The 16,436-nt window shown below is 32.8% G+C and overlaps 1 protein-coding gene across 1 annotated transcript; it reads right to left on the bottom strand.

The window, feature by feature from the left end:
* Nucleotides 1–3,064: 3,064 nt before the first annotated feature.
* LOC126591934 (alpha carbonic anhydrase 1, chloroplastic) lies at nucleotides 3,065–9,963 on the bottom strand. Its single transcript, XM_050257650.1, has 6 exons — nucleotides 9,668–9,963; nucleotides 5,351–5,559; nucleotides 4,581–4,687; nucleotides 4,174–4,276; nucleotides 3,617–3,799; nucleotides 3,065–3,518 (listed from the first exon to the last, which is right to left on the bottom strand). The coding sequence occupies exons 1-6, from the start codon at nucleotides 9,744–9,746 to the stop codon at nucleotides 3,387–3,389; spliced, it is 813 nt and encodes a 270-aa protein (XP_050113607.1). The 5' UTR covers nucleotides 9,747–9,963; the 3' UTR covers nucleotides 3,065–3,386.
* Between the last annotated feature and the right edge of the window lie 6,473 nt (nucleotides 9,964–16,436).

Raw genomic sequence — 16,436 nt, 5'->3', positions numbered from 1 at the left:
TCGGATATATTTCAAGATGAAGTATCGGTAGACTTTAGTTGGTATCTTCAAACTGTTTACGGCAAAATTAAACTTATATTTTTCAGAATACCAATAACAAAAGAATTTAATTTTATAAAATACACGAGATTGATTCTTATACATTAAAATATATTAGCTCTGTTTTTATTCTCCCTTTTGGGTTATAAAATATGGAATAGGATCCTCTTTGGATTCTCTTTGTGGGAATCTGGAAAATCAATCAATCATGTCCGTTCATCGTATATCGTGCAGTTAGAAATTATTTAAAATTTAAAATTGAATATAAATAGTACCTAACTAAAATTGATTGTATAATATACAATAAACGGACACGATTGATTAATCTTAGGATTCCCAGAAAAAATATGCGGAGAGGATCCTTGTCCATAAAATATGCCAGTTTATCTCATCAACTGTGTTCCTTTGATTATTTATTCTTTTGGAAGCGCGTTAAGTTAATGATAAATACAGATGATATAGTAATCTGTAGTTCCTTAATTTGGTAATGAAATTAAGGCGTATATTCCGGAAAAGAATGAAGCAAGTTGTAGCACTCCATCAATAGTCTTGTTCTGCAATCAAATTGAAAGAGATGGTCAATTGACCCAATTATACAATCCACCCCATATCATATGCTGGGTTCCTTCATATATATATATATATATGGATCCCTTGAATAAAATATCTTATGGTGCTAATTCTGTAGTTTTCTTAACGATCCAAACCATCTGTATTTTAGTACATTATTCATAGGTCATTTTTACAAAAAATTACACAAATTCAAACCATTATGAGACATCCCATTATAGTGAAGGATATTGACGAATAATGTTTTCCATGGTCACACTACTACAAATTCATTTATTAGTGGCGCTATCAAAAACGCCAAGAAATGTATATTATTGTCGGATATTAAGCAAAATCCGATAGAAACTGAGCATGCGGTCAACTCCCCAATGTATTTCCAATAGACCATGCAATTATTGGGACACACATCAATCTTCACATACGTCAAACCCAAGTCATTTATAAGTTTTTTTGCCTTATAACAAGATTCAGGCAAACAATCTCCATCAGGCAACATTCTTTTAATTAACTTGAGTAACGTGGTAAAGATCCCGTCCGACATTCTTGCTAAACACTTGATCTGATATAATCTTACAACCGCCTCCAATTTTTTAAATTCCTTACAACCTGGCCACAAATCTTGATCTGCCTCTTCAAGCAATTTAAAAAAAGTCTTGACCTATTCCGAACACCCTTCCCCAAAAAGGGGTTAAGTAGACGGCCCAACACCTTCTTCTGTTAATGGTTGGACAAATACATCATTAAGAACATCATGAATATCAGTCAACCGATCTCCTGTTTCAGTAGATGACCCAACACCTTCTTCTCCAATCCCCATATTTTGCTCTCTAATGAAAGGTTCCCCATGATGTCGCCACGAAGCATTTTTGTAATCTTTATCCGTATCATACAACACAAGATGTTCGACAATAGTTTTTCTAACAAAAGTATATCGATTAAAACATCTTTTGGAATGACATCTAAACTTATCAGGGCCTGTACCATTCGCAACTGCTTGATCCAAAAACAAATTAATTCCATCTGTATACGCTTCCAAATTTCACGGTAATGTCAACCAACTCTTTTCCATGTTTTACCATTGTACGAGAGCAAATATTACGTTGAAACAAAGATGCCTACAATCTTTCAATCCCTATCATGTAGGCATAACTATGAAAATTTTCAATCCCTATCTTTCAACCTCGAACTATCACAATTGCAATTTAATTTCCAACACCTATCATAGTTAAACAAATTTAAAAAAAAAACAATAAAAGGTTAACAAAACTATGTTTATCTACACTCTTGATTATTTATATTTTTCAAGTTTTGTATATCCTCATAGCAATTAGAGTGAAATATTTAATTAATTAACATAATATATACCTATATTACTAAATATGACCAATTTATAGTATATTAAATATTGTCAATTTAACATAACTATTTACAAATAATATTTATTTCAATTTCTTCATAACAATTTAAGTGAATAAAATAAACTAATTGAAATATTCCTAATTTATCTTACTAATTAAATTAAAATATCATAACAATTCAAGCAACTTAAACTAATTGAACACAAATATTCCTAATTTATCTTACTAATTAAGTTAAAAAATCTAAATAAATAATCTTGTGTGTTAAACAAACAATTTAAACATCAAGAAGTTCAGTAATAAAACCTGAACTATTAAAGAATTTCATCGTCGATCTATTCTTTACAAAGTCACCAAACTAAAATAAAGCCCCTGCAAAATCAAATCAGAAAATAAAAATCAACCACGAAATGCTTGTTGAAGAAAGAAATAGAATATGAAAAGTATAGAAGCAAAAGAATTGAAAAACTTACAAATTGAGGGGAAGAGAAGAGAAAGATTGAAGATGAAGAGAAAACGAGTAAAATGAAGATGAGGAAGAAAACGAAATCTGAAATAACAACAAATTGAAAAGCGTGTGGCGTAAAGTGAATTTCTGTCGGTTATAACAGACACAATACTAAAATAATAATTGCCAGAATACTAAAATAATAAAATAATAAATTTCTGACGGTTATAACTGCCACCATTAACTTAAAAACCACCACCATCTGTCAAAAATATTTTTTTTTTTAAAATTCAAAAATAGTGTCGTTTATAACAGATAGGAGTTTTATAATATCCGCCAGGAATTTATGTCGGCTATAACCGACATAATTTTTCTAATATCCGCCAGTAAGTATCTGACAGGAATTTATGTTGGATATAACCGACATGAGTTTTCTAATATCCGCCACTAATTAAATAATGTGTCAAATATAATTTATCCGACAATATTTTTCTAAATCCGCCACCATCATCAACCACCTAAAGCTAATATTGTAGTAGTGTCAAATGGTTTCAAATTTGGATGTTTTTTTTGGAAGAGATAATATTTGAAAAAAAGACCTGAAAGATGAACGGTTGAACCATTGAAATATGATTTGGAGTGTGTCCTATAAAGAATTCCTCAATGCAAGGAACTGTTGTATATGTATTTATTATCAACTTAAAAAGAAGGGAAAAAAGGTACACAAACTTCTCTTTCTAGCAAATTGCTTCGCCTAACTGGTAACTATAATTCATTCACGGATGCTTCAACATCAGTGGGTCATGAATTATTCACACGGGTACAAATCCAAAAACAACGACAATAGACCTCCGAGGACTCATTTTCCCTACCTACGACTCATGCATGTTCCTTTAATCCAAACCACTGCCTATGAGTCATCGCCGCTTATTCTAAATCAATGTCACAGGTCGACTAAGATGACACATTTACTAGTGCATAAGCTCATCGTAGAGCTCAATCTTGCGTCCATTTGGAGATTGAAGAGGTCTTGAGTTGTTTTTGCAAGATGCATCCAATGGTGCTTTTAGTGCATCTAACTGATGCTTGGAAATAGTCCTCACCTGCATGCATATTCATGTAAGTCAAACTTTAGGGTTGTGTATTTATATGTTTATGTGTGTGCGCAAGTAGAAAAATTAATGAAACGAGTAATTAGTACCTTTCCGAGAATGCTCCAGACAACATTTTCGGTGCATGGAGGAACGGTGAGAGAGCCAACGTATTTGTAATATTTGCGACTCTTCTTCTGTAACTCGTTCAGGTCAACAGTTCCAACAGGAATGGTAGCATCTTCATCTTTCTTGCACGCCTCCTTGGCCAGCTCGGCCAGCCTGTTCTTAATCTGTATGATGAACTGTAAGCCTTAGACTTGTAGTAATAGAAAAGATCCAAATCATGAAAAAAACCTACGTGAGAAGGTAATGCCCTCTAAGGAGCTGCCATGCAAATTCCCATTAGTCACTAATAGGTGTTTTACCTGAGCCATTTGTAGACTCTTAACATTTGTGCAGCTAACCTAATCTCAAACTGGACAAAAACCTCAAGTCGCTAACTTCTAGTCATGAATTTCAACAGTGAGCTACGAGCTCATGTCAAAGGCCGAGGGCCTTGGACGTGAGTCTTGAGTCCTAGACTCATGGCCAATGTTAATCTCCACCACTTAAACATTGATTCAATTTCTCAACCAAACAAGGGTTTAGGGAAACTCTAACGTACCTGTAAGAGGATGATATCTTCCTTGCCGAAATTGAAGAGGATCGCCACAACTGCGCGGCTTTGATCAGCTGCCTGGTGAAGCAGATGAAGCTCCGCTGGAAATCTGTAGCAGTTATTGGCATTGTTATATACCTCTAAGCCGTTGCAGTTTTGCTAATTATAAGGTCCAAAACCTAACAAGTAGAATTTTCCCAGCCCGTCTAATAATTCGTCTAATTTTGTAAAAACGGTTTCGGCTCTTCATCGTAACAACTGTACACTTTAGATAGAAACACTTCAAGCTAAATACTTTAGACATAATAATGCTGTTTTGTTGAGAAAACAAGTTACAACGACCTCTAACGAACCCTTTTCATTTTTTTGCTCTACTCGATTTATTAGATAAAAGAGAGGAGAAATGCACATACTGGATTCCATTAAGGCGATGCTCAGAGGGAGTGTGCCAGTGCAACTGCATCAAGTTGTAGTTCTTACCATCCACATCCAATGTTCCCCCATTTCCTTCGAAACGCAACTTCATAAACAAAATCCATGCACATATAAGTTAATGAGGTAGCGTGGAATTGAACGAATGATCTCGAGTAATGGGAATCTTAATAACTTGAGCTACAAACCTGTTTCTTCTCATTCTAGATTAGTTGTAATCTGAGTCCAATTACATATAACCCATTATTGAGCAAGGAATTGAAAGAAGAAATAAAAAATGTAACCACTTCCAATATTTTAAGCTCAAACAATTGGAAGTTTCTCAATAACTTTTTCGTATTGGATGATCACTTACCAAAATAATGAAAACAGGAAAAAACATTATAACATATTCTTACCAAAATAATATGATAGAAGTATAAAAAAACAACCCTACAAGATAATCCGACAATAGGAATACTGAAAGGTCTTTTATCCACCTATTAATTATTAATTTCAAACTTATGAAATATTTTGAGAAATTTTTCTCTAATTTCGACCAAATCTGAATGAGTTGATATATACCCATTCCGTTACTAATTTTCATAATGTCGAAGGCAAACGATGTTGATATTGATATATCCATCGATATTCCCATAAATTTGCATACCAATATCTCAACCTAAATCGATATTTTAAGCAACTACTATTAGTGATTTTTTTTTTCTTGGAATGCAAGCACCTTAAGAAGAGTGATAGAGGAACAAATTACCCCAAGGTTAAAGCCGTTGTTAAACAATGTGGCATTTGAAGTACGGTAGACTCTGGTCAACGGCATTAGTTTCTTGCTAGGGGTAAGTATGCTCTTGACGATGTCCACCGGAGACTGCATCTTCCCATTTGAGCATGCTGTGTTATTTGGACTCAAGCTTCCCCATTTCTCAGGGCCAGTTTGACCAGTGTAACTAAATGAGAGTGAGTCTGCAAGCATGTAGATAAACATCAAACACACAAACCAAAAATTGATCAACAATATATATACACACATTCAACCATTTACTAAAAAAATAATATTATTTTGACACACAAAATTAACCACACATTGCTAATGTCACATCCCGGTCCAAGCCCCCACCACATCCCAGGCTCGACTCTACCGTAGCACGATATTGTCCGTTTTGGGCCCCGACCATGCCCTCACGGTTTTGTTTCTGGGAATTCACAGAGAACTTCCCAATGGGTCACCCATCATGGGATTAATCTCGCGTGAACTCACTTAACTTCGGAGTTCCTACGGAATCCGAAGCCAGTGAGCTCCCAAAAGGCCTCGTGCTAGGTAGAGATGAGAATGTACATATAAGGCTTACAGGATCCACTGGGCGATGTGGGATGTCACAGCTAATAACACCCTTTAATAGAGGTCGGCCCTATCATTGCATGTGGGATAAGACTTATTTGTATTAGAGAGTGTGAGTAACATTGTTGGTTTTCTATGTTTAAAAGAGATTCTTTTTCTGATTTTGATGGCAATGCATATAACAAACAAAATTTTGCATTCCTAAAAATCATAACTATGTAACATATATAGATGAGTACATTCAAAAATCAGGGTTTTAAAAGTCAGCCTATGCATTATACGGTGGCCAACTGTCGGGATTAACCCATAGTCGAAAGGAAAATCGTAAAAAGAATTAAGCGGGCCCCAAAACGACCTAGATGAGGACTGGGTACCCTAAGCAGTCTAGACATTTAAGAAGAGATGATTAAGAGAAAATGAGTTTCTCTCTCTTCCATTCCCACCTGGTGACCACACTCACCCTTTTTATTTATTGAAAATATGACTTTAACCCCTAAAACTTAATTTTCTCCACATAAAACCCAACATAAGTTTTTTACTCTAGTAAAACCCATTGACTAGATTCAACATCAGCAAATTCATTAATTATATTAGACTTTACACATTTAAAAGAAATATTATGCCTAAAATACTCCTATTTGAATGTTTGATGTACACAATTAATTCTATACGGTTGTAAGGAAGATTTAATGATTTTACAAAAAAAAAAAAAATTATTGCCTAATAAATATATAATAACAATAAAACATACCTAATATATGTAATAATACATGCTCAAATTATATTTTACAAATAAATGTAGGTAAATTATTTCACACACACACACACACACATATAACCAAAAAAATGCTTGATATCGTAAAAATTCATTCGAAATAATTTACCTACAAAAAAAAAGTTATTTGATTTAGTGCACCTACTATTCAAATTTTAAAATGTTAGATGCTTAAAAAAAGAAAAATAATTTACCCAATAAATGTAAAGTACATGCAAAATAATTTACCTACATAATAAAGCAAACCCAATAGATGCAAAATAATGCACCAACATAAAAAAAAAAATTATTCAATACTAGTTTACCTATTATTTGTACATATAATAATAAAATGTGCCCAATATATGATACATACAAAATAAAATACCTACATAATGAAGAATGTTATTTGATTCAAAATTAATTTACTTACAAAATAAAGCAATTTTATTTGATTTAAAATTAATTTTCCTATTATTTGTACATATATCTTATAGTAATAAAATGTGCCAAATATATGTAATAATACATGGAAAATATATTACCTACTAATTAAATAAAAGAATGTTATTTGATTCAACATTAATTCACCTACAAAATATATGTTAGTTGCTCATCATAAATTTACATATAGGTAGATTAATTAGTATAATATGTTTGAACATATATGTAGTAATGTGCATATATACATATATATATATATATGTGTGTGTGTGTGTGTGTGTGTGTCTTTGACGTGTATATATCTATATAGGAATCCTTTAACAAGAGGGATTCCCATTTTTCAAAAAAAAAATAGGAACACTCTCTTAACCGTTGGATTTGGCTTTAATGAAATTGTGTGGTTGAGATTGTGTGGCCTGTGATTTAATCTCAACCATATAATTTCATTAAAACCAATCCAACGGCCAAGATGACGTCCCTATTTTTTCTGAAAAATGGGGATCCCTCTTCTTAAAGGATTTGTATATATATGTATGTATGTATGTATGTTAGGGGTAATAATATGTATAATAAGTATTTCTTCATTGTAATTAAGGTGAGTAATTACATTTATTGATTTATTTTGAATATTGTGGCACAAGTTGTAAATATCTTGTAATAATAGGTCAATTATTTTTCTACTTGATAGGCATTTTCAAATTTGGGTTTTATTTGAAAGTTTATAACTAGGTGAGTTTTTGTCTAAAAAATAAAAATTGTAAGAGTCTATATCTAAATAATCATTTGATTTAATATTTTATAAAATTATTGTCCAAACAAGTTGGGACGGCTAGCATTTTAATAAAAGCTCCCTTTTAATAAACATGGTTGAACGTGTATTAAGTATTAGTGTGCCCCACCTCCCTTCTCTGCGTCCCAGTATTCCACTTCACCAAATGCTTTCTACCCCACATACACTTTTATTTCTCTCTAATTTCACTATAAATTCATATGGCAGTCATTTTCAAATTTAGGTTTTATTTGAAAGTTTATAATTAGGTGAGTTTTTGTCTAAAAAATAAAAGTCGTATTAGTTTATATCTAAATAATCATTTTATTTAATATTTTATAAAATCTTTGTCCAAACAAGTTGGGACAGCTAGCATTTTATAATAAAGGGGAAACTTGATATAACTCCAATGTTTTGAGCCAATAGTAGGAATAGTCAAATTTATTAGAATAGGTCCAATTCTTTAAATTTATTTATTTTATTATCAATAATTATCTCTTAAATGAAAAAATTTATTGTAAAAATCAAATTTCTTCCTAATTATCTCTTTGATTATTTATTTTTATTTAATTATATGTTATTTCTTGTTCTTCCTCGTGCTTTAACCCATTTATAGATTTTATTTTAATTTTTATAATCAACCTATATCACAGGTTAATTGTATTTATCTATCTATATGACAAATTCTTTTTCATAGTCAACCTATCACAGATTAATGTGTCTTGCTTGTAGGTATATTATGTCTTTTCTACCTTTTAGTTAAGTTTCATATCTCACTTATAGGTATAATATACGTTCATATATTTGCTACTTGAGTTAGGGTATAATGTTTTGCAGATAGATTTATGTTAGTATATTAATTTTTTTTTGTTATAAGATATTAATTAGATATTTTGGAGTTGAAAAATGCATAATTAAAAGATTTTAATTGATTTTTAATATTTTTAGAAAATATAAAATGAGTATAAAAGAAATAAAAACATATAATTTATTAACTGAACTCAATCCTAAAAACTCTCTATGTTTTTTAACCTGGATCTAAAAGCCCCTTTAATAAAAGCTCCCTTTTAATAAACATGGTTGAACGTGTATTAAGTATTAGTGTGCCCCACCTCCCTTCTATGCGTGCCAGTATTCCACTTCACCAAATGCTTTCTACCCCACATACACTTTTATTTCTCTCTAATTTCACTATAAATTCCTATGATTTCTAAAAAAATATTTCGTAAAATACTCCAGACTTGCAATCATTTGAACTTTTATCGCATACAATCAAATTTGTCAAAGTACTAAAGATATATAATAAATTTACTTCAATCCACTTAATCCGCTTAGCTCACCTAGGCGCCTAGGTGCCTAAGTGTTAAGCCCTAGCATGTTTCTGGACTAGCACCTAGCATCTTTTACAAGCTTGCCAAAAACAAAATGAAAAGTGGGAGAAACTAATAAAGTATGTTGTGGCAAAGTATTTATGCAGAAAACTAAAATCCTTGGAAAGAAAATGGCAAGAATATTAAGCATGCATCTTAAAAGAAACAGAACCGGCTCTTTTGTTCCGTCACTTGTAAAAGCTGAAAAAATAATGACAGTCGAAGTAGGTTATGAGTTCAAATCTCACGCACGAAAGTTGCTGAGAAAGAGAGGTAGATAACATTCAAGGAAACAAATAGGGGAAAGAAAAGCACGGTTCTATATCAGAAAACAAAATCTAAACGCTCAAGAACGGGTTAGATATGGATATGTTAGAGGGAGAGAGATTTCGTACCATCTTGGACAGAAGCCGAAGGGCCGAAGACGAGCAGCAAAGCTATCACAAGGAAGGAGAAGGAAACTCTAAGGGCCATAGTTTAGTTCAATCTCTCAATAATACAAATGAAACAAGAGACTTCTGCAGGTGGCTTATGTTTTAATAGCTTGTGGCTTCTTTTGCTGCTAACTTTAGGCAGGCGATCTTTCGCTCTCTCTGCTAAGTGCTAAATAGCCGTTGTTTCTCGAGAGTCTTGGAGCACCTTAGCTTTGATGGCTTTGCCTATTTATACACTTGCTGCTACTGCTGCCTCCTGTTGCTTATATAACCTGCAGTTTGGGGTTTTTATTTGTATTTAAATAACTAATTATGTCTTTATTTAGAAAGCTTCGATATCTTTATCTGCTTCTTTGCTATAGGGCCCTTGGAATTTAGTGAAAGTGCACATTTGACCTTTCCAGGATTGTGTAACAAAGAGAATTATAATATACTGAGAAATGTTGAGGGACTATCCATGGATTTTTTGCCGCCTCACTCTTTAATGTCAATTCTTATGTCAATATTACAAAACAGAGAAATGTTAAAAAGACTCTCAAAGTGAGACTCTCCATAAACTCTCTTCCACCTCATATGTTTGGCATAATCTCTACTAATTAATGAAACCCTCTTTATCAATCCAAAGATGGTAAAAAGACAACTTAGTCTTCTATCACAAAAAAAATTATGGGTAATAATGTAATTTCACAGGTCCAAATTTTACTATTTTTTATTAAAGCCTCACCTACATGTAATGTTAAACTACCTCCAATATTTAAAAATAAATAAATAAATAAATAAAATAAAAATAAACCAAAAACAAAAACCTTACACTCCCCCCACGTTATCTCTCTCCCTCTCTCCTTCTCATTTTCTAAAAAACTGTGTTTATACACACAAAGTGTGTAGGCAAATGCTAGTGTTTTATAATGTTGGCACATGAATTGTGCCAAAAGCATGAGGTGATAAATAGTCTATAGAGAGTCTCATTTTTGAAAGAATCTCCTCAACATTTCTCAAATAAATTTTTAGGGTTAAGTAATTAACTATTTTGATACAAGTGATGCTGGGGAGAAAAATCCAATACAAAACTTCATGTGTAAAGGTAAATGTTGGGAGCCCGCTTGACGTACAATTCATCTGCTCTTGGTAATCAAATTTTACGTTTAAGAGGGGTGGTCTAATGATAAAATAAACAATGTGGATCGTTATTAAATTCGATTTCTATAAGGCATATAAGCATTATAATTTACTCGATATGTGTGATTTGCAAGTGATATTTATACATATCCAAAATTATCCTAATTCCATCAAAATTATGAAATCGACTTTGAAAAAAGTTCTTTGTATAGTCCTCAATTTTGATCTTCTACTTGTCTTTGATATTACATGGTCTTTTATTCTTAAGATATGCGGGAAATTTTAGTCTAATATAAAGTACGAGTGAGGTTCGAATTTGGATACAAGGGAGTTTACAGTCTCGATTTTTTAGATGTGTTGTTCATCTCTCTCCCATCCACACATTGCATAAACTTTACATTTTATTTTTGACACCACAAATTGGAGATGATTGAAAACAATCGTGTTATTGTTGGGGCCTATCAGTGGAAAGGCTTTTTAGCCAAAATGATCCTTAAAATTTGCATAACACATAATTTTGGTCTCTGAGATTTAAAATCAATAGTAGTGGTTCCTAAGATTATCCACCATCCATAATTTTGATCCTTCCATTAAAAAACTTTGTTAAGTGGTCCCTGAGCTTTTTAATGGAAGGACCAAAATGATAGATGATAGACAATTTCATGGGCCAAAGTTACGTGTGATGCAAATCTCAAGGACCAAAATTATGTGTTTTGCAAATCTCAATAACCAAAGTTATGTGTTATACCCTCAACTTAAAGGAGCATTTTAACGGAAAGACCAAAATAATGAATAGTGGACAATCTTATAGACCACTTCTATTAATTTTAAATCTCAATGACCAAATTTATGTGTTATACAAATCTTAAAAACCATTTTAACAAAAAAAGCATGGTGGAAACTCAAAATCTGTTGCCCTATTTCAAATTTTCATTTTTCTTCTTGACGCGTGGGTTTAAATTTGTAAAAAACAATGTTCTAAGTGCATGGCCACGTATGCCCCAGAGCACGGGGGAACGCATTAATATTAAACTAAAAATAAAACAAATTTTCCACCGCTGCCCGTTGTGTTTGTGGACTAATTCTGTAATAATTAAGAAATTATCCTTAAATTATAATTGTTTCTATGCTAATCTATAAGAATGGATCAATTCAATGACCGAAAGATAAGTCTTAATTTAAGAATTCGAATTCTTTTTGGAATTTAGTGTCTGCAACCTAAGAATTAAATAATTTGGATCCTTAGTTTGTGTGAAAGAGAAAATGAAGCTCTTAGTTTGTGTGAGATAGACTAGCGTAATAAGTTAATGAAGACCGTCAGAATCAATTTGAGTGGTCCAGATTTTCTGGTCCTTAGTTTCCAGAATATCCATAGTGGATCTCTTTCCTTAATTTGACACCATCTATTTGTAGTTACGTTGGTGTGGTGTTTATAATTTATGTAATGTGCTTATGAATATATAAAGTTGAATGTCTAGAAACAAAACTCAATTTAACAGCCGGCACCATGTGAATTGGTCTTTCATTATCGACAAATGAATTCGGGACATTTTTTAATAGAGAAATACTAATGAAACTTTCTAAAAATGTGACTCTTCATGAATTCTTTGTCATCTTATAATTTGACGTAATTTCTCGTGCCAATATCATACAAAAAACATAGAGTAAATTGTAGCAATAATCCCTCAACTTTAATCCAATTGTAGCAATGGTCCCGCAACTAAAAATCCATTACCATTGATCCTCAACTTATCAAAATATGTAGTTATAGTCATTTTCATCAATTTCATCAAAATTTTGTCAAAATAAGTTATGTTGGAATAACCATTTATATAATTAGGGTCCCTCAACTCATCAAAGTGTGTAATTATGGTCATTTTCGTCAACAACGTCAAAATTTTTGTCAAAACGAGTTATGTTGGAAGGACCATTGCTACAATTGGGTTAAAGTTAAGGGACCATTTCTCGAGTTGAATGAAAGTTGAGGGACCAATGGTAATAGATTTTTAGTTGAGGGACCATAGCTACACGTTTTGATGAGTTGATGGACCAATGGTAATGGATTTTTAATTGAGAGACCATTGCTTCAATTGAGTTAAAGTTAAGAGATCATAGCTACAATTTACTCAAAAACATAAGATAGTAGAGATGATATGAAAAGTTTTGCTTCTACTTTTAAGAAAGTCTAGGGTTTAGCATTTCTCTTTTTAATATTAAAAAAATTACTAAACTATGAGTTAGTTAAATCAGAGGATGTGACCGACCGTGAATAAATGCGTTTTAAACGTGTAAACAACCTTGTCGAATATAGGATTACAAAAAGAAATTGTTTTAAAATATATGCTGAGTGGGTAATCTGCAGAAATAAATTAAAAGTAGAAAGGGCAAGGAAAACAAGAAACACATAATGTGAAGGCTTTTCTATGGAAAGCTTCGAGACACAGACTATAGACAGCTAGTGGTACCATGTCATATATATGGGGACCCCACTAACAATTATATTTACACTAAAGGTGCAATTAAATTTTAGTTTCGCTAACTCGTTATTTACAAGATTTAAAATTATGATATTTTATTTATTGAAAAAAATATTATTATATTGTAATGTTGAGTGGTTAGAAAACATTATTCGAAACTAGTAGATTTGACAACGTTTCATGTCAAATTTGTGGGGAACACCACAACCATCTTGGTTCTTTTGATTCATGAGGTCCAAATCTCTAAGTGGCACATAACCCAAGTTTTAGGATACATTAATGTTTTAGGATACGTTAATGTTTCAAGATACCGTTATAGTAGCATACTAAGCCTGAGCGCAAGTAAAGTTTATCTTCTACTATAGATCAAGCATAAAAGCCAATCACTAATCTCTCAATTACCCAAGTGCAGCAAAGAAGGAAAAGAAAAGAGTAATGGTAAAGCTCTAATTTTCATTAGAATTATTAAACTACGAGAATGGGGATTCGAACTTAAATACAGAAGAGGAAACACATTGTTCTAACAAACTTAATTGATACCAAACCTACAAATTACGGCCGCCCTAACATTTCTATTCTTTTTTTTTTTTTCATTAAAAATCACTTGTACAAGGAGGAATACAATACATGCATCAAATGTTAGGAAGGGCTTGTCAAGCTTGGTTTTTTGTTTTAGTCGAAAAACGTCAATTGCATTGAACGAGTCACGCTTGGGTCTTTTTGTAGTCTCTTTTTCAAACCACAACCTTCCCCATAAACCCACTCACCACCCCACTAAAAAAAAGGCACCAAGGATGACCATTTCCTCGACAGATTAACCCACACCAGTCTAGAAAGCTCAGATGTATTTTTTTTAAACATAAACGAGACTGCGGAAATCATTTTTCATATAACAATTTCATTGACAGATTAACCCGCACCAGTTAGAAAGCTCAAATGTATTTTTTTTAAACATAAATGAGAGGGCGGAAATCATTTCCCGCGTATTTTTATTCAAAACCTTCCCCCCTAACTTTATTCTGGAGGACAAATACTACCTTACCCAGATACAGATGGGTTTTGCCGTTTTGGTTCCCAATTGGTGTTGGGGTCCCCCAACAGTCACCAATGGCAAACTGTGCACGCTTTATATGGGAAGGTAATGGGTTTCTGGTCCCTTTGTTCTGCAGTTTTCTGTTATGTTGTCCAAACAGGCCACTATAATTTTAGCTTCAAATGTCACAAGAACATAGACATCCCATATCCTGCAACAGATGCTCCTTCAAGATATACCATAACCTATTTCTCTTTCAAATCTTTTGAGAATATTGTGAAATTTCAAAACCTGATCTATATGCGATTTTTCGCCTAAAAAGTTGAAAGTTTGTTTGACATTAATATTATTGAAACTCCAAAAAAGTCGATCTACAATCATCCCATTTCAAAAATTTAAGGAAATTGCACATGGAAAAGCACACGATGACCTTTAGAATGTCCAGTAATTAAATTCCTTTCTAATAATTAAAAAAAAAAAGGTTTTTTTAAACCAAAATGGTCTATGCAATTGACATAACTCATCACTTTAATTCCTGACAATGAAAATCGATAGAAGTAATCCTTGTGTTTGCCACCATAAATCATTTTGGTTTTTTCGTGAAAAATATATCAATATCCTCATTAAGTAGAGGGATTAGTTTGACAAAAAATACCCTTAAAAAATGGTCAAGCGGTCACTTCCATGACAATTTAACGAGGATATGACCAACTTTCTCGTAAGGACCAAAATGATTTACACGGAAGGAACAAAATGATTTATGGTGGACAAACTCAAAGACCACTTCTATCGATTTTCATTGTCAGAGACCAAAGTGAGGAATTATGTTAATCACATGGACCATTTTGGCCAAAAAAACCTAATAAAATAGAACTCATGCTCTTCTTGTCCAATAGTTAGAAACAAAACTCATGCAAATCATGATGTATTTGCAAGATTATTGTCATAAAATAAAGTGCCAATATAATGCAGGAAGACAAAGAACCCAATAATTTTGCCTTTAAAACATTTCAACATTCATACGCACCATTTGACAGGACCTGCAGATTAGAAGTTAGAGGAAGCAAATGGGTGATAAGTCGCATCTGGTAAGTATATTCCCCACTAACAAACACGTGAAAAAACATCCCCAGTTGCCACAAAAAATGTGGCAGATTAGGAGCTCACCTGTTGACAACTCTTTTCTTCTCAGCTTCAGAAACAAAGACGGAGAGATTCTCCACCAAAAGTTAAAAAGGATCCACTTTGGATATGCACCATTTGCTTCAGTCCCCACATTGTGAGGATATGCCACATACCTGCAATTTCCTTTTGGTACAAATTTATTTTGCAGATAACCTTCGACAATCGTTTATGCTAGGTCGAAAGTTTGATTAATTGGAGAGTAAATTGTACAAATGGTTCTTTAATTTTAACTCAATTGAAGTAAGAGTCTCTCAACTAAAAATCCATTACTATTAGTCATTCAACTCATCAAAACGTGCAGCTATAGTCCCTCAACTAAAAATTCATTACCATCGGTCCCTCAACTTTAATCCAACTAGAGAAATGATCCCTCATTTTTAACCCAATTGAAGCAATAATCCCTCAACTTTAACCCAATTGTAGCAATGGTCCTTCCAACATAACTCACTTTGACAAAATTCTGACGAAATTGACTAAAATAATCATAGCTACATATTTTGATGAGTTGAGGGACCCCAATTGTAGCCATGGTCCTTCCAACATAACTTATTTTGACAAAATTCTGACGAAGTTAACAAAAAGGACCATAGCTACACATTTTGATAAGTTGAGGGACCAATGGTAATGAGTTGAGGGATCATTGCTCCAATTTGATTAAAAGTTGAGGGCCCATTACCACAATTTACTCTGAATTGGAAGATTAGAGGGATAAGGAGCAGAAGTTACAGCAGAACCAGCAGATCCAGTTCCTCTAGGAGGGCGACACAACTCGAGATCTGGATTCGATCATTTTGTCGAGGAGTAACAGGAAGATAACGAACTACTCCAGAAACGTTCTGAAGATTACTTATTCCTAGGTTCAACAGTGTCTTCACTCATCTACTATACATTTTCTCTCGGTTGCATAACATTTATC

This window comes from Malus sylvestris, chromosome 12 (genome assembly GCF_916048215.2).
Source record: "Malus sylvestris chromosome 12, drMalSylv7.2, whole genome shotgun sequence".
NCBI lineage: Eukaryota > Viridiplantae > Streptophyta > Magnoliopsida > Rosales > Rosaceae > Malus > Malus sylvestris.
This window is presented reverse-complemented; position numbering and strand designations above follow the sequence as displayed.